Source organism: Pundamilia nyererei, unplaced genomic scaffold, assembly GCF_000239375.1.
Source record: "Pundamilia nyererei isolate P.nyererei 1_Seehausen unplaced genomic scaffold, PunNye1.0 scaffold00127, whole genome shotgun sequence".
Taxonomy (NCBI): Eukaryota; Metazoa; Chordata; class Actinopteri; order Cichliformes; family Cichlidae; genus Pundamilia; species Pundamilia nyererei.
This window is the reverse complement of record NW_005187528.1, coordinates 1,751,189-1,769,402: the sequence shown is the minus strand read 5'-3', so window position 1 is coordinate 1,769,402 and position 18,214 is coordinate 1,751,189. Positions and strand designations below refer to the sequence as shown.

Sequence of the window (18,214 nt, the reverse complement as noted above, 5' to 3'; positions counted from 1 at the left end):
TTTTGGTTTCCTGTAAATAAATAAAATACTTTTTATTTACTTATGCTATTTAGGTACGCTGCACTGAGCTGTGGCCACAAGGTGGTTGATGCCTGTCCTGGGGGTAACCCCCAAACCAGATGGTGGACACCAGAGGTAAAGGGAACCATCAGGCTGAAGAATGAGTCCTATTGGGCTTGGTTAGCCTGCAGAACTTCGCAGGCAGCTGATATATACCAACAGGCCAAGCGGAACACTGCCCAGGCAGTGGCAATAAGTTGGACGTGTTCCTGGTGGGTGTTGGACTCTGCCAGGGCTGCCCTTTGTCACCAATTGTGTTTCTAATTTTTATGGGCAGAATTTTTAGACGTAACCAAGTGGCGGAAGGCTTCCACTTGGGTGGTCTCCGAATCTCGTCTCTGCTTTTCTCACCTGATGTGGTTCTGTTGGCTTCATCAGGTTGTGGCCTCCAGCTTGCACTGGAGTGGTTCACAGCTGAGCGTGAAGCTGCGGGAATGAGAATCAGAACCTTTGAGTCTGATGCCATGGTCCTCAACTGGAAAAGGTTTGAGTTATTGCCCCAAATGGAGGAGTTTAAGTATCTCGGGGTTTTGTTCACAAGTGAGGGGAGAGTGGAGTGTGAAATTAACTGACGGCTTGTGCTGCAGCTGCAATGATGCGGACGCTGTACCAGCCCATCATGGAAAAGAGAGGGCTGAGCGTAAAAGTGAAGCTCTCGATTTACCATTTGATGGTAAATCAAATGGTCAATCAAGCTTTGTGTAGTGATTGAAAGAACGAGATCGCAGATACGAGCAGCAAAATGAGCTTTCTCGTGCCACTGATGTGTAGCTGGACTCTCTCCTTTAGAGATAAGGTGAGTTCGGCCAGCCAGACGGGGCTCAGAGTAGAGCCACTATTCCTCCACATCGATAGGAGCCAGTTGAGGTGTTTCAGGCTTCTGACTAGGATGCCTCTTGGACACCTCTAGTTGAGGTGTTCTTAGCATGTCCCATTGGGATAGGCCCAGGGCACACAGACTATATCTCCTGGCTGGCCTGGGAACACCATGGTGTTCCCCTGGACAAGCTGGAGGAGGTGGGTGGTGCATCCTCTGGCTGCTACCCAGTGGAAGACAATGGATAGGCTGTCATAAAATGGATAGATGGATGGATGGATGGATAATTCTTGAGAAAGCTGCAACCCCAGATCTGCCAGCTGTGACTGCCCTGTGAGGCGGCCGACACTTGGAGCTGTTCTGTTTTCAAAACTCTGCTTTATGACTGCCTGTGTGTGATGCATTTACAGAACATCTATAAAATGTACATAGAGAAAAAATAATCTGGGTTACTATCTCCCCAGACAGGTACTGTCAATCTTCTAGATCAGGAGTGTGCTATAAATTTTCAAAATGGATTTCTGCTCAATGTTGATTTGAGTTTGTTGAATTTTTAAGTGTAATTTTTATGGTTGTTTCGTTTTAATGGAGAAAAACAGAATATCAACCAAAGGTCTACCTGCCCAAGAAGGGACATATACAGGGTAATCTTAAGTTTCCCAACAAACACTTAATGAACACCTAAAGGATTTAGAGAAAGCATGGAAGAAAGTTCTGTAGTCAAATGAAACTATCTGGCATCAGCTTGACCTGTCGTGTTTGGAGGAAGAGAAATGCTTAATATTTTCCTAAGCACACCATCCCCACACTCAAGCACAGAGGTGGAAACATGACGCTTCGGGGCTGTTTTTCTGTTAAGGTTGCAGGGTGACTTCACCACACTGAGGAGGTAATGGACGGGTCATGTACTTGGATGGCAATAACCTAAAACATGTGTTTGTCCCCCGTAGCTGAAATTGCAGTGTTTTTTATTTAACAATTATAACTGATTATTAAATAATTATTAATGACTTCACTGTGATGTTCTTATTATTCAGTAACATCGTGTGGTTTTGGCCCCTGGGCTGCATGTTCAACAACCGTCAGCTGGTTGAAAGCGGAAGTGCTTCGAGTAGCTTTCGTCGTCATCCGGGTTGATCTCCGTCACAGAGGATCCAGGATGGCGACTCACATGTCGAGGTGCAGAACCTGGAGTCGGGTTCAGAGGTAACACGTTTTAAATAAACGCTTACAGTGTCGCTAATGTGGAGTTTAACGCGAACAGACTGCAGCAGCACCGATACACCCACTGTCTCCCACCTGACGTTTCCGCTCATCCCTGCGGGTTTAGAAATTCTCTACGTCCTCGTCACCGTTAATTAGCAGCTAGCATGATGCTAAGTTACATCATAACCCGTTAATGAAGCTAAAAATGCTCCTCTCGCTTAAGCTTTGGCATTATTTTAGCGGCTTTCTGTAATGTCCGAGATAAAGAATTGTTCTACTTTGTTTTAATATATTTTAAATAGACGTGCTAGTTAAGGCTGTTTTGTTGAGAATTTGAATATGAAGAGACATATTTGGCTAAAAGAGAATAGATTGCTGGACTTAATAATGTGCGTTTGCCTGAGGATGGTGGAGGATTATACGTGCTGACTTTGAATTTATCACTGTGTGGCTGAGATTATGATATTATAGAAGTGCTATAAGAGGAATGTTAAACTTTTAAGCTCCAAACACGTTTGGACAATGAAGTCGATAATAGTATCTATGTGCACCTAATCTATTTGAGTCAAAAGGTGAAAATAGTCATTTTCAGAGAGTTTTTACGTACTTTTGGTGCTATATGATGTCAGTGAATATGCTGATCCCTGTTGCATGGCTGTGGCTGTAAACACAAAACCCACACTGTTCTTTTTATGATGGAAAGCCAATCAGAACAGAGTTTTCTCACAGCTAGAGGAGCTTAACCATGGCCAGGGCTCTGTACTACGAAGCCACTTCAGTATACTCAAGTGATCTGGATTCACTTACCCTAACACTGGCAATCATGTTAAGCAGTCATGTGAAGCTTGTTTTCAGCTGGCTAAGTTAACCGAAAGTTTTCCCTGTGTGTTCACTTAATTGGTGTAAATTGTAATATTTGAAAAATATGAGGAGGTTAAATGCATAAACTGAAAGGATTGCAGCTGTTAGAATTTAGGGCTGCAACAATTCATCAAGTAATTCGATTTTCATTTTCTTACTGGGTAAAATATGCTGCAAAGCTAACCTGGTCCAGACTAGAGATCAGCAGTAATGAAATCACCACCTACTGACCAAAAAGTCTGCAGACAATAGTATGTCTTTGCAAAATGGCTGTTTCCCTCTGAAGAGTATGGAAAACATGCAAGCTGGATTTTCTTTTCCTTTTTTATTCTTCTTCTTCTTTTTTCCTGTTTTTAAACATGGAAATTAAAAAAACAAACAATTTTCCACTCCACTTTGTGCCTGACACTAAGAGGACAGGCCTCTTTCAAGCAACTGCCATATATAATGGATGTTCAGAAGTTTCTGATGCAGATTGTTTTCTTCTAGTTGAATGATTCAGCTTGTAAGATCTTAGCCCGCTCAGGTATGTCTGCACGTCACGATATTATTTTGTCTCAGCTTTTCTGTTGTGTAACAGTAACATATTGCCAAAAAGAGCATATGACAAACAAGGCTTTAAAGTACTGGACAAGATGCCAGTACAATTATTAGTAGTAGTAGTATCATCATTGTAAAATTCTGAAGACATTTGATATTTAAGCTTTGCGAATTTTATAGATAGCATATCCATTTGGTATCTATACTGTATTATTAAAAGATTTTATTTTTTTTCTCACTGTTGCCAAGTGCTTGCTCATAGGGGGTCATGTGATTCTTGGGGTTTCTTTTTAATACTTTAGGGTCTTTAACTTGCAGTATAAAATGTCCTGAGGTTACTGTTGTGGATTGGCACCATTTGAATTGAATTTAAGTGAATTGATGCAGAATGCAAAGTAAGAAGGTAACAAAATGGTCAGTCCTCTTTAACATTTAAAGGTGTTGAACATTCTGCCACCATAGATAAAAACATGAACTGATTTTAAACTTTAAGGCCAAATCTCTAAAATATGTCTTCTTAGCTGTTCTATGAAGTTTGTCAGTATTTGTGTTAGTCACTGTTGTCTCCATTGCTGTTTGTTGTACTGTTTGTTTTTATTTTTGTATTGGCACATTGTTTGTCAGAAGACTAATTGGTGAGGTCTTTAAAGTAGCTGTGGCTAGAAGGGCTATGTACAATGTAAAGGTTGTACAAAAATTAAACCCAGCAATGTTAATATTTATTGGTCATGTTGTATAAGCTGCAGTTTTTTCAAAAGTTGGCTTTTGAAATTCAGCTTTTAAAAGTTGATGAGGTTTTTTTTTTTTTTTATAGCAGTTGTTTTATTGTCATCCAAGGTATGGGATAGCAGCTTACCGGAAATACAGCAGTGGTGGCGGATACCCAAATATCTCCCTCTCTACACCGTTGCCTGGGATCCCCAAACCAGTGTTCGCTTCAGTGGATGGTCAGGAAAAATATGAGACCAAGATTACCACTCTAGAAAATGGCCTCAAAGTTGCTTCCCAAAACAAGTTTGGTGAATTCTGCACAGTTGGAGGTAAGTTGTGTCTTTGATGTGCTGATATATTCACAGTTCTTTGTCACCTGCAAGAACTGGATAAAGTGAGATTCTCTCTCTTTCTTCCTTTTGTTAGTTTTGGTTAATTCGGGATCCAGACATGAAGCAAAGTATCCAAGTGGGATTGCACACTTCTTAGAAAAACTTGCATTTTCTGTAAGTATTAAATAAAATCCAATGAAAAAGACCAAAAAGGTGGAGGTGCGAGCAATAAACCTGAGAACAACATTTATGTCTTTAGTCCACAGCACAGTATGGGAGTAAAGATGAAATCCTTCTTACGTTAGAGAAACACGGGGGGATCTGTGACTGCCAGACATCCAGGTATTTAACGCAGTTCCCGTCTCAGTGTGGAATGATGTAATGATAAACGCAAACAACACACAGCTGATTTGAGGTGTGTTGATTGGTTGTTTTGCTTTGCAGAGACACCACAATGTATGCAGTGTCTGCTGAAGTGAAAGGTCTGGACACAGTGGTCAGTCTTCTGTCTGATGCTGTTCTGCAGCCTCGCCTGCTGGGTAAGGACATATAATTTAGGGTCAGTCCTCACAAACGGTCCAAGAGTCTCCACCGGTAATACAAACTGTTTCTTTGTGTGCAGATGAAGAGCTCGAGATGACCAGAATGGCGGTGCGCTTTGAGTTAGAAGATCTCAACATGAGGCCAGATCCTGAGCCATTACTCACTGAGATGATCCATGCTGTGAGTTATGCCTCATTATTCCTTAGCTAGTCCATCCAGCCATTCATCCCATTTTCTTATTAATCAGTGAATTACTAATGAAACCAAAATCCACTGTCAAAATTTCAATGCTCGTTTCTACTCTGATAGAGTAACTTTGCATGATTCACAGTCCAAAACGATCCATTTGCCTTAGCTGAGCTTTTGTGCAGCCTCTCCATTCACTCACAGTCTGAACCAAGCTGTTTTGCTTCTTCCCTCTTTGAGTCCACCCTTCCTTTAAGCCAAATTTCTTCTTATTGGAGGCCTCGTGCAAACAGAAGATTTGAACAAGGAGTGAAAAAGGCTTCTGTATGTCAGGGTTAATCACATTAAGGAGCTTCGCTCTTGTTGATATCATACAGAGTCAGGAGTGGCAAAAATTATGAAAATGAGTGTTTGGAGTAATTTGAAGTCTGATTGGGTCAGAGGGATTACTTTTAGATATTCTGACCTCATTGATGTCAAACTCAATGGTGAGTAGTCCTAGTTTGTTTTCATCTTTAAATCTATATGTGACCCTTCTTTGTTGTTTTGTTTCCAGGCTGCGTATCGAGGCAACACAGTCGGACTGCCTCGTTTTTGTCCTGCAGAAAATGTGGATAAGATTGACAAGAATGTGCTTCACAGTTACCTGCGTAACTATTACCGTCCAGAGCGCATGGTGCTGGCAGGAGTGGGCATCGAGCACGAGCAGCTGGTCGAAAGTGCCAGGAAATACCTGCTGGACGTAAAACCAGTGTGGGGAACGAGTTCAGCGCCCAACGTGGACCTCTCTGTAGCACAGTACACTGGTGGCATCGTCAAGGTGATTAACCAGGCTCTGTTTAAAATCACAGTTTGGCAGATACCTGTTTTTGTTATTATTCCTCCGTTCTGCTGGAGAAAGCAAATGATCTTTTTAACGGCTCTTTAAAAGTTGGACATTGTGTTTTATTCTGTTAGATGGAGAAGGATATGTCAGACGTGAGCCTCGGCCCCACCCCCATCCCAGAACTTACCCACATCATGATCGGCCTGGAGAGCTGCTCCTACCTGGTGGGTGTTTGCAGTGTCTTGGAAAGTCTCCAATCAGGGGCCTGAGACATGTTAAAGGGTAAAAATGTTCCCTTTACAGGAGGATGACTTTATCCCATTCGCTGTGCTCAACATGATGATGGGTGGAGGCGGCTCCTTCTCTGCAGGAGGACCCGGGAAAGGCATGTTTACCCGACTGTACCTGAACGTCCTTAACAGGTGAGCGTCTCACAAGCAAATTGTACTAAAACTATTCCAATTAGTCGTCACCGACTGTTAAATTTTTGTTATCTGTTGTAGACATCATTGGATGTACAACGCCACCTCCTACCATCATAGCTACGAGGACAGCGGCCTACTGTGTATCCATGCTAGTGCAGACCCCAGACAGGTTGGTACAGTCTCAACACAGGACAGCTGCAGAGTATCTGTTAGGATTCTGTAACAAATTTCTCAATTAAATTTTGAAACTTTTTCTGATGAGGCTTTGGCAGCTCTGGTGCTCTGGGGTAGGACACGGCCTGCAACTGGAAAGGCCCGATCCCCTCTGTTTTTGACCTTGTCCTGGGAACATCCAGAATCCTCTGATTAGAAAACCTTAGTGCCCTAACTTGAGGGTGGATGCTTAAAGGCTTAGATAAAAAAGGGGGCAAAGGTCAAATACTTAAGAACAAGCAATAAAATCTAAAACTAAATTCTAAAAGTGGCAGGAAGCCAGTAAAGAGAGGATGAATGGGTAATGTGCTCTTGCTTTTTTGTCCCTGTAAGGAGCTGAGTGTATATTTGGGAAAAGTTCACCTCCAGTGAATAGTTTGTCATGTTTTTTGTGGTTCTTTTTCTTATTTCATTTATTCATTTCCAGGTGAGAGAAATGGTGGAAATAATCACCAGAGAGTTCATTCAGATGGGCGGCAGTGCAGGAGAGGTAATGATCGCCACAAGCTTTGTCCTCATCATTTAGCGGAATAAAAATTACACAGTTCTTTTAATAAATTTCCCTTATGTGCCCAGATGGAGCTGGAGAGGGCAAAGACTCAGCTGAAGTCCATGTTGATGATGAACCTTGAATCACGGCCGGTTATTTTTGAAGACGTTGGTCGTCAGGTTCTCTCCACAGGAAAGAGAAAGCTGCCACATGAGCTCTGTCATCTAATAAGTGAGTACTGGAAGGATTTTTGTGTTCTTTTCTTTGCAAGTCATCTAAATTTATGTGACGATAATATTCAAATAATTTTCAGGCAGCGTGACACCTGGTGACATTAAAAGAGTGACCACCAAGATGCTGCGCAGTAAGCCAGCTGTCGCAGCGCTTGGAGATCTCATGGAGCTGCCCTCGTACGAACACATCCAGGCCGCCTTGTCCAGCAAGGACGGACGTCTGCCCCGCACATACCGCCTCTTCAGATAGACCCGCATCATCACTTTACATAAACTGGACTTGAAGATTACACTAGTGTTCCCTCCGAACACGGAAATCACCACAGCTTACTGTGAAGGGTGACAAATACCTCTGAGAGAAGGGGTGATTTTAAAGAAATGACACATTGTACTCTACAGTAATCCTAGTCTGTATACAACTGTATTTTTGTTTTGTTGCCAGGAAGTCAATAATTCATTATTTTTATGGGAGGTTTGCAGGAGTTTGCTTTTAAAGAAACACAAAATTATCATGTAAGGTTCCCATTTAAAAACCCCATCAGTGTCACAGAGCCACTCAGAGTAGACTGTGTTCTGGATGCCCCTAAAACTCTTTCGTTTTTTTTATTCCACCATTACTTTCTTTGCAGATCGCAGCTCTCTAAAAATTCTTTATTCCAGAGTCAGTGGATTAAACTGTTATTTATACAACAAGACTTCATAATGTCCTTTTATAGGTACGGAGACAGCAGAAAGTTACATAATATATGATTAAAAACAAAATGGAGATTTTTGGATCAGTCACTGAGTTGACTGCTTGTCCTCCAGACTGAAATTGTGATTCGTGTATTGTACAGTAAAAAGATGGTTAAACAAGTGTGGTGTTTGTTTTTACTGTTACGCTGAAGGCTTTGCAAATCACATTGGTTATGAGGAGCCACAGCTGTGTGACGACCACATAAGGGCAAAGAATAGAAAAAGCAGGTTATAGTCTGAGTGTTTGACTTGCAGTGATTGTCTACATATGTTGACTTGATTATTTTTTTGTCTGTGTTTCATGGATATTCTCACAGGAACGCACAATCTAAGAGTCAAAACTTTGAACACAACCTCTCATTTAATGTTGTTTTTTTGTTCTTACTACTTTCTATATTGTAGATACACATTGAAGACATCAAATATATAAAACAAAATATATGGAATTATGAAGCAAAGAAATGCAGATAATTAACTCTAAATATGTTTTATATTTTAGTAGGGTGACCATATTTTGGTTTCCCAAAAAGTGGACACTTGGCCCAGTCATGAAGAACTTTAATAATACTGTTTGCTTAAAGAAAACGTTAACATATTCAAACAATGCCTTCTCTGTGCCGTTAATGAATGGTAAAATAAAAAATATCATATAGGCTTTTACAAGTCAACAAGTGCAAAAAAGGAGGATGGTTGGTCACCCTAATTCCTCAAAGTAGTCACCCTTTTCTTTGTTGACAACACTGCAAACCTTGGCCTTCTCTCAATAAGCTTCATGATGTAGTCACCTGAAATAGTTTTCACTTCACAGGTGTGCCTTGTCAGGGTTCATTTGTGTAATTTCTTGCCTTCTCAGTGGGTTTGGGACCATCAGTTGTGTTGTGCAGAAGTAAGGTTTGTACACAGCTAACAGCTGTGACAACTTAAAATTCATAATATGGCAAGAACCAGTCAGCTAAGTAAAGAGAAACAACAGTCCATCATTACTTTAAGAACTGAAGGTCAGTGAATACGAAAAATTGCTAAAACTTTGAATGTGCCCCCAAGTGCAGTCGCAAAAACCATCAAGCGCTACGATGAAACTCTCGAGGACCACCCCAGGAAAGGAAGACCAAGAGTCACCTCTGCTCCTGAGGATAAATTCATGTGCGTCACCAGCCTCAGAAAATCATGTTAACAGCACCTCAAATTAGAGCCCAGATAAATGCCTCACAGAGTCAGTAAAAGACACATCTCTACATCAACTGTTCAGAGGAGACTGCTCGAGTCCAAATCTGAGATCTTTGGTTACACCTGCTGTGTCTTTCTGCGACACAGAAAAGATCAAAAGATGGTCTCTACATGCATGGTTCCCACTGTGAAGCGTGGAGGAGGTGTGATGGATTGGAGGTGCTTTGCTGGTACACTGTTGGGGATTTTTTCAAAGCTGAAGGTACGTTGAACCAGATTGGCTACCACAGCATCTTGTAGCAACATGCCATCCCATCTCAGGTTTGCGTTTAGTTGGACCATCATTTATTTTTCAACAGGACAGTCACCCCAAACACACCTCTGGGCTGCGTAAGGGCTATTTGACCAAGAAGGAAAGTGATGGAGTGCTGCACCAAATGGCTTGGCCTTTACAGTCACCTGACCTAAACCCAGTCTAGATGGGTTGGGATCTGATGGACTGCAGAGTGACGGGAAAAGGGCCAACAAGTGGAAAACCATTTCAGCTGACTATCACATGAAGCTCATCGAGAGAATGCCAAGAGTGTGCAGAGCAGTAATCAAAGAAAAGAATAGCTATTTTGAAGAATCTAGACTATAAAACATGAGTTATTTCACACTTTCTTTTTACTACATGATTGTTAACAAGATGGCTGTAAGCCTGTACATCATGCCCCTAATTTTAACCTTTGGTAGTGACAAAGGGACAACTATTTTTGACTCAGTTTAAGAAGCACCCTCAAGTGGCCATTGGAGAAACTGCAGTTTTGGGGATTCCCACACAGGCTTCATCTTTAAGCTCTGGAAGCTGGTGCTCAGCTACACCTTAGATTTAACACAGTATTATAACTACTATATTAAGTTGATAACATTGCAACACATTGTGCTCCCCCACACTTAAATACATCTGTTATGGGCAAAATGTATCCAACAAACAAAGGTGTTTTCAAACCTTTATTATGGGATGTTACATCAGGTGACATAAAAAGATATAGTTATGGATAAGAGGTCCCGATGATGTAAAAACAATACCCACAGGCACTTTTTTTTAAAAACAGAATGCTCTTCATGCTGGGAATGCAGATGATTAATGTGCTGCTACATACAGTACATGGACAGTTTACACAGTAATAAGATGAGAGGTAAGGCATTGCGTTTAGTGTTGCAAAGGTTCACTTGGCCTAATCACACAAAAGGTAGCAATAATGGTAGTAATATAGTAGTAATATCATTAAAATGCTCAAACGTTTTTTTTTATAGCAAGTGAGTTCCTTTAAGAAATATTGAATAAAAGCATCAAATAACTGTAATTTCCCTGAATTTAACAGTAGCTCTTAACAAGGTGCAACATGCTCTTCAGAGTCTATATTTGACCTGATCCTCAAAACTCTCCAACAAAACGGACACCTAAAAGTGTGCTGTAGTTATGTTTAGTACATTACTTCATGACAAACATCACAAGGCATTTGAACACTGGTATAGCATTCAGAAAAACAGAGTATTATAGTATATGATGCTTCTTAAACGGCTACAAAAAATAGAGAGAAAATAGGTATTGTTACTGTCTGTAAGGTCTTATCAGTCCACACTGGAGCATGTGACTGAACTTTAAGCCACAAAGGGAGACCCCCCTTCCCTAGTTATGTTTGAGTACAGGGGGCAGAATAAATAAAGGCCAGAATGCTGATATCTGCATGACCTCGAGATCCCTGCCCTCGAGTCTAGCCAGCTTCTTCGGGACACAGCTGCACCTCAGTTACCTCGACCACAGCTGGGATTTGTGTAGTTAAGACAACTTTGGTTTTTCCTTTTTGTCCTTTCTGGCCTTCCTGTTTCTGGCACAGGTCTGATCCAATCCAGCCTGATCTGGTCCAGAGTGTTCCTTAATGGGTTTTAAGAGATGGTGCAGATCGTGCTGCTTTGGTTCTTCATGGCCTCCTTTGTCTTTATTTCTCTGGTGATCCGCCTCCTCCTGATACCTTCCAAGTACAAGCTTCGGTCAAACTGTCCGGCACACAGAGGAATGCTGACAAAAATACAAGCAAATACAACATTACAGGTGTTAGAAAGTCAAAATGCATAAAGCACAACTGATCGTTTACCAAATGATCAATTGCAGTCCAGTGAAAAAGAACCATCATTTAAGGCATGGATTTTTGCATTGTAATATTTCAGCAACACTTTAATTTAACCCTTTGCTTAGGCTGCTGCCCCCGCGACCCGGCCCCGGACAAAGCGGATGAAGATGGATGGATGGATGGATGGACTTTAATTTAACTGCAACCCACACAGTGCAACATGAACTTAATAAACCTGGGTAGGCCATCAAATTTGTATGACACAGAGCTACTGTTTTGTGACCACAGCTAAAGATTGTCAGGATTCTTTCACAATGATAACCTTTGCACTACCTACGAAAATCCACGACAGCACAGTTTATTACATCACTAAAGCCTGGAGCCTCTGGGGGACTCTCTTACTCTCCCCCTTTATATGTCACTGCTGCACGTAGTTTCATCCTGTTTGTGTTTCATTCTCTCTCTATTCTACTCTGTTCTGTCTTCTCAAGGCTGCTTCTGCTTGGGGATGACTTTTTCTTCCTTCATTTTCTAAATGCTTAGTCAAAGGAGATTCTTGGGTTTCTACTGATGCAGAGCTCTTAACCTTACAATACAAAGAGCTTGAGACTGACTACTACTGTGATTTGGTGTCACTAAAAAACCCATCTGAATCTGATCTAACATATTACTTCATAAATTGTGTTACTTGTTGAAAACTTGAATGGGATAACAGGAGTGGGAACCAAAAAAAAGCTCTTATCTCTTTTCCCTAGACCCTGTGCCAGCGCCTAATCTCAATAAGTCTCCACACATGCCTACACCAGTGACTCTCTAGAAACAAGTGCTAGGCCCAAACGTGACACCGCTGAGAGTGAAGGCTCTCAGTCAAATAGGTCATATTAAAAGGCAACTTTTACTTATGCCTTCTTTCAGGCTATTAAGTTCCAACTTTATGTGAAATTAAATTTAATTGAAAAGGACTACAGCACTAAGGTGTATGTGTGAATGTTAGTGGGACTCACTTGTCTCTTCCTGGCCTGAGTTTGACCTGAAAGACACCAATGACAGGCCGGTGGTCCGAGGTTTTGATGTTCGAGCAGCTGGTATACATGAGTGTTTTTATGTCATTAGCCTGCCTGCTCCTGAATAGGATCCTGTCCTGTGAACACAGAGAGGTTCTATGTGTTTGAGAGCCACTTTAATAGAAATAACAAAGTGTTTTTAAAAAACTTAAGGCGTTTATCTTTTGTCATGTGCGACACGTCTTTGTTCTACTTACTGTGTATGAAGGTGTTCTCTGTTTAGAAGTGGTGTCATAGACATCGCGACCAATGTCGAATTTGTACGTGGGTAAGAAGTGTATTGACGCCTCTTGGAAACCTTTAAAGATTGACCCTGGAGGGACAAACAACTCACAGGATAAGAATCAATGGAAAACAACAACCTATTTCTATAAAAACTTTTGCAACTGTTTAGATGCATAAAAAATCATGTAGGGAAGAAAATCCAAGAAAGTTGGTTCTGCTCATCCAGTCGTTGCATTTCCTGTGGGAAAATCATTTTCATCACTCAGCCAAGCCACTTTTTCAGTCTGAAGTGACAAAATGTTTCTCCCACTGAAAGCGCGACGTCCAGATGAACAAAATCAACTTTCTGAGTTTTTGCAAATGTTGACGCTTTGGCTTCCTATGTGCATACCTTCCTTCATTTCCTTGGAGAGCTGATCGTGCTCCAGCAGAGGGCTCATATCGCCACCTACTGTGGAGCTTATGATGGCCTCCACCTCACTCCGGTCTTTATCCAGCCGAAAGTTAAAGTCTCCAAACCAGAAGACCTGATCGAATCTTGTGGTGACGTCAGCTGCAGTGAAAAATTATATTCCATTGATTTTCACTGAATTCTGGCAATTAGTGTTATAAGCACTAAGATTTTAACCACATATAGATCATCAGTAACTGCTGGTACAAAGATGGCCATGGAAACAAATACAAAAATAGATTGTTATATTTATAGAGAAAAACCTTCTTGTACATTAGCCAGACCACTTATTCACTCCTCCTGCAAATAATCCTAAACCTAGGTGTCTAGGAATGTTTAATCTAATTATAGATGTTGCAATCAATCATGTTGTGATTTGATTGAAAAAGAAGGACAATTAGAAAATGAATGCAATGTTTTAAGATTATTTGTCTTATCAAAATGAATGCATGCCACTTTTATACTGTTACATCTTTAAAAGATTAAGTATTCTGATGCATAAACCATCCAAATAGCTTTAACATTTTAAATTATTCACACAAAGTAGCTTCAGAGAGTCTTACATGGTGTGGAGCGGTACGGGTTGGTATCTGGAAGGCCTTTTGGAAGAGCTAGAGCCTCGACAATCTTGTTGTAATCAAGTATTCTCTCGTAGACTTTGGCATCACCGGCTGGGAGAAAAACAGAAAAACACATTAGAAATGTGCAACATTGGCCGGCTGTAGGGTTTAAATGCAATACACTAATGTGCAGTGTAAAAAAAAGCTTCTCTGACTTGGAAAAGCTGCTACTAACAGGTAAAATGGGAAGTAACGAAAAGGAAAGAAGTGCCAAAAAAGGTGAAGGCAATCCCCACTGCGCCTTTGGTCTTGATCTGCGAGATGATCCTCGTTGTGACTGTGGCGTGCTCCGCCTCTGTGCAAAAAAATAAAGAAGAAGAAAGGTAAACGGCGTGTATTTGTATAGCGCTTTTCAGGTGGTTCATGTTCATGTGCACACAAATCAACATGTCACTACAACAAAATCCTTGTCACAATCCTCTGGCCAGTTATAGTAGGTGGAGCATTTCATCCAAAACAACAAGGATATCAGTAGAGAGTTGTAAGTTGAAACTAAAGGATCTTTTCAAGTGTTTTGATATTCATATCGACTTGTAAACAGCATTTTAAGTACATTATAGAAAGGTTTAATCTAGAAAACTAAACATTCACAGCTTAGCTTTGATTATTTTTTCAGATTTTAAAGCTCAAATAATTGATTAGTTAAGAAAATTAATTCAACAGTATAAAAGACCTATCTGAATTAAAGACTATTTAAACCTTTTAAAGCCTGTTTTGAGGAACAAGAAATCAATTTTAATCATTTAATACCTCCAGAAACCCTGTCTTTAAGACAACATGCTATTAAATACACAAGTCACCACAGAAATATGAGCAATTTAGAAATATCATTTCATAATCACCATCCCTCCTGAACTAATACGTAGAGTAGGACAGACCTGAGCAGAACCAGATGAGGTCCCTTCTGACAAATACAGTGAGATATAAAACACCATGTGAAGCTGCATATAACATGACGTAGTAAGGTCCCAGACTCTCCTGAAGTCTGGTCTCCCACTCCCTCCTGCACACAAACAAAGTTACATATTAGTAAGCGGAAAATGAGAGCCATTACGGAGTAATTCATCATAATAACTGGCTTTTATTTAAAACATTAAATGATCCACCTGTCAGGACAGCCCTCCTGGACCCCAATAACATAAAAGTCTTGTGCAAATTCAGAGTCTGTTGGAAGGAGGAGATCATCTAAGTTGACTGGAAGGCCCTGAAAATGGCAGGAATTTGGTTATGATTCAGTTTCTCCATCAGAAAAACCTTTGTGAGAGATGCTGCAGGTCACAACATCCTCCCACCTTCTCTCCTTGCATGTTCCAAGTGGCGATGTAGATGCCAACTCTCCTGTCGGGGAAGAGGCGGTCCAGCTCCTCAGCCCCAAGCAAGGCACCACTACCCAGCACGCTGCCCTCCATAAAACTCCTGGATGACGAAAAGTAAAATCAGCACATATATCGAGTTTAATCACAGCTGTAAGGCTGCTATCTCTGAGGTCAGGTCAATAATTCATCTTTATAAGTATTAAAGCAGTGGACTAAGAACCATTTTACCACTCATCCTGTCAAAAACCCTGCTGAATCTCCTCACACCTATGTTCTTCTTTGCTCCAGTAATGGAGGCTGTTTATTCTTATTTGTGCATTTTTAGCTAAAGCAGCTCAGATGTTGATTTCTTTACCACAAAGTATCGCAGACTAACGTGTAAACATTTCAAATTTAGTTTGGAAAGAGGAATGAAAGATGAATGATGAAAGATGAATTAAATCTAACACAGCTTGCAGGGGAGCGTGGGGGTTTTGGAGCTAAAGTGTACTGTAATAAAGGAAAGATAGAAGGGTAATATGAGTATAAAGTGGGTGAGCTTAGAAAGGGCTCATCCAGACAAAAAAACAAAAACAAAACAAAAACACACCCCATCTTACTTCTTTTGTTTTTAAGTGTCACTAGCTTAATACCCTTGAAAGAGACTGGTAAGTAACTACAGTTTAACAGGAAGCTGAGTGCAGTTACTTTAATCTACAGGACATCTTACAATAGAGCCTTCAAATCCAGCACAAGGATGATGACTACAGGTGCATCTTTATATTACCTGCTAAACCTACCTGTTCCTCATATCCTGCGGTCTGATGGGGCTGAGTACGCTGTAGGTGGACCTCATGGAGTTGACAGAGGCACTATCCGACCCCATGTTCTCCAAAAGCCGGCTGTCGCTCAGGTTCCTGTGGAGCCTTTCTCCAAGCTTCTCTCTGGCCGGCATGGCATAATCCAAACAATCCCTGTCAATCCTATTAGCTGCCCTCAAAGTGGCTGACGCAAAGCTCTTCTCCAGAGCAGGCAGTGGTCCGGTGGGTTGCACCGGAGACAGGCGCACCTTGGCGGCCCTCCACTGCTGGACTGTAAGGTCGCTCTGCTGGCTGCGGGGTCTCCTTTCATAGTCAGAAAGACTACTCCCTCTGTCCCGGAAGGCTGGGGATCCAGTTGGAACAGCAGAATGGGGTCTCGCACTGGGATCCCGCTCATTCCTCACTGCAGCTGTACCCTGGATAACGAACCCACTCGGAGCTACAACAGTTTCATCCTCTTTAAGCGAGTCTGTGGAGGAGCCGGTCTCAGCTGGGTCGCTCAGACTCTCTTGGCTGTTTCTCAGCCTCCTGGTTCTCACAGTCTCCTCCAATGAAATGCTTTTGCTGGACTTCGACAGTCTGGGTAGCAAGGGGGGGCGGGGCTGATACGGACTGATCCCTTCCCTTGTGTTTCTAAGCCTAAGGTCATCCTTGTGCCCGTTGGTGGATTTTACATCTACTATGGAGGTATTGAGTTTGCTGCTGTCATTGGCAATTGAGTCTCCTTTACCAGGAGCCTCACAGGAGTGATGGAGGGGGCCGTCCTCTCCATCCTCAGTCATCCTCTTCTCATGTCTGAGTCCAGCTGTGGTGAGGTGGATGAAGCGCTCTCATTTTCAAGTGGCACAAGACCTGTTCAGACACACGGCGGAGTTTGTTTTACTGACATGGCCTTCAAACGATCACTTTACTGTCTGATATACGTTCTGATATCAGCCACGGCAGAGGGTTACTGCATCAAATACCCAATCAGTGGAAACAACAAACATTTTTGATTTCAAGCAATTAAAAGCAAGAGCTGTAGCTAAAAAAGACAAAGCACATGAGCTAACGCAATTACTGCTTGTTTCAACAACTTTAATGCTGAACGAAAAGTCCCGTTAAAGTCTACTTTAACAATTCTACTTAAGCCATCATCTAAATCACGTTTACATACACAACAATGTCATCTGTTAAGCTTTTCTCTTCACTGGATAACAACCTGCAGCTGCAGCTAACAAAGCTAAAATGCTAAAGCTGTGCTAACTAATGCCTAAAGCGTACGTTTCTGTGACCACATTAACAAACGGATAACTTTGGTAGTTTCTGTCGTTTGCACTAACAATTTATGTCTCTTTTATCAGGCTGAAAGTAAAGCTACCTTTTGTGCACTGTTGGTGTTAGGGTGACTGACCAAAAGTAGCTCCGTGACTTCCTTAGCAACGCTTGACAACACAGATTTCTGTTACCAAGAGAGTCGCAGTCTGAACTCAGCATGTATCACAGCGCCCCTGTGTGCTAAGAAGGGGTATTACTTCCATACCTGTGCGTCAACTACTAGGATAACCACCTGCTTTCTCATTTCTGCAGCTTACACATCTTCGAAACATTTCCAGGGAGCTTCTTCTTATACGAGGAGAGAGGACTCCAGGCAACAGACATCTGACCTAAATTAGCCTACTAAGAGGCTAATTTTTACTAAATTTACACTGTAGCTCAATGTGCTGGCATAAGAACTCTGTAACACTGTGAGTGCACATTTTCAACATATAAGTATTAGTAATACTTAAAAAACAAAAAGACAAGGCAACTCACCTCTCAGAACATCACCAAAGTTATTGACAACACTGCTCAAATCCAAAGTCCATCCTGCGCTCCTATTCCCTTCCTCTTTTGAGCACCACTTTTTTTGCTTTGGCTCTCTAAATATATCATTTAAAATGCCAAGAAAAAAATGTTATATAATTGACATCAAAAGACTCATGGGTGTTTTATAAAAATGACAGAGAACAAAGGTCAGGAAGTACAAGTAACATGCCCACCCCTCATCAAAATGTCATAAAACATGCCTATTTTAATCAGTGTTGTGTAATACGATTGAGTAGATATTTGCAGCTACAATTTAATTTCTAATTCTCTTACAATTTGTCCACTTTGCCTCACATCACAATCAAGAGCATAGCCTTTGTTCTCAGCGAGTAGACCTAAAGATGATCTAAGCTTTGATCTGCTCAGATCAAAGCTTAGATCATATATATATGTATATATATATATATATTATATGTGTATATATATAT

At 41.3% G+C, this 18,214-nt stretch overlaps 2 protein-coding genes across 3 annotated transcripts; one reads left to right on the top strand and one right to left on the bottom strand.

Moving 5' to 3' along the window:
- The first annotated feature begins 1,982 nt into the window (after positions 1 to 1,982).
- pmpca (peptidase, mitochondrial processing subunit alpha) lies at positions 1,983 to 8,299 on the top strand. The gene is made up of 13 exons (XM_005743107.2): positions 1,983 to 2,083; positions 4,322 to 4,524; positions 4,622 to 4,701; positions 4,787 to 4,869; positions 4,972 to 5,066; positions 5,150 to 5,250; positions 5,813 to 6,076; positions 6,214 to 6,306; positions 6,386 to 6,504; positions 6,586 to 6,676; positions 7,148 to 7,210; positions 7,297 to 7,441; positions 7,524 to 8,299. The coding sequence occupies exons 1-13, from the start codon at positions 2,037 to 2,039 to the stop codon at positions 7,691 to 7,693; spliced, it is 1,554 nt and encodes a 517-aa protein (XP_005743164.1). The 5' UTR covers positions 1,983 to 2,036; the 3' UTR covers positions 7,694 to 8,299.
- A 2,030-nt stretch (positions 8,300 to 10,329) lies between these two features.
- On the bottom strand, positions 10,330 to 17,386 carry inpp5e (inositol polyphosphate-5-phosphatase E). 2 transcript variants are annotated; one of them, XM_005743105.2, is made up of 11 exons: positions 17,299 to 17,386; positions 15,918 to 16,790; positions 15,115 to 15,238; positions 14,929 to 15,026; positions 14,701 to 14,825; positions 13,998 to 14,117; positions 13,766 to 13,873; positions 13,143 to 13,304; positions 12,724 to 12,839; positions 12,467 to 12,603; positions 10,330 to 11,410 (listed from the first exon to the last, which is right to left on the bottom strand). In XM_005743105.2, exons 2-11 carry the CDS (start codon positions 16,718 to 16,720, stop codon positions 11,278 to 11,280), a joined length of 1,926 nt encoding a protein of 641 aa, XP_005743162.1. In that variant the 5' UTR covers positions 16,721 to 16,790; positions 17,299 to 17,386; the 3' UTR covers positions 10,330 to 11,277. The 2 variants fall into 2 exon arrangements, with proteins under 2 accessions (XP_005743162.1, XP_005743163.1); XM_005743106.1 differs by having other exon boundaries at positions 17,332 to 17,382.
- Positions 17,387 to 18,214: the final 828 nt, after the last annotated feature.

Bases quoted from the DNA above. Each gene is read 5' to 3' on its own strand.
- pmpca (XM_005743107.2), top strand. From the start codon at position 2,037: ATGGCGACTCACATGTCGAGGTGCAGAACCTGGAGTCGGGTTCAGAG. The intron at 2,084-4,321 runs GTAACACGTTTT...TTGTCATCCAAG, and splicing joins ACCTGGAGTCGGGTTCAGAG to GTATGGGATAGCAGCTTACC. The intron at 4,525-4,621 runs GTAAGTTGTGTC...TCCTTTTGTTAG, and splicing joins TGAATTCTGCACAGTTGGAG to TTTTGGTTAATTCGGGATCC.
- inpp5e (XM_005743105.2), bottom strand. From the start codon at position 16,720: ATGACTGAGGATGGAGAGGACGGCCCCCTCCATCACTCCTGTGAGGCT. The intron at 12,604-12,723 runs GTAAGTAGAACA...CTGTGTTCACAG, and splicing joins AGAGAACACCTTCATACACA to GACAGGATCCTATTCAGGAG. The intron at 11,411-12,466 runs GTGAGTCCCACT...TATTTTTGTCAG, and splicing joins CTCAGGCCAGGAAGAGACAA to CATTCCTCTGTGTGCCGGAC.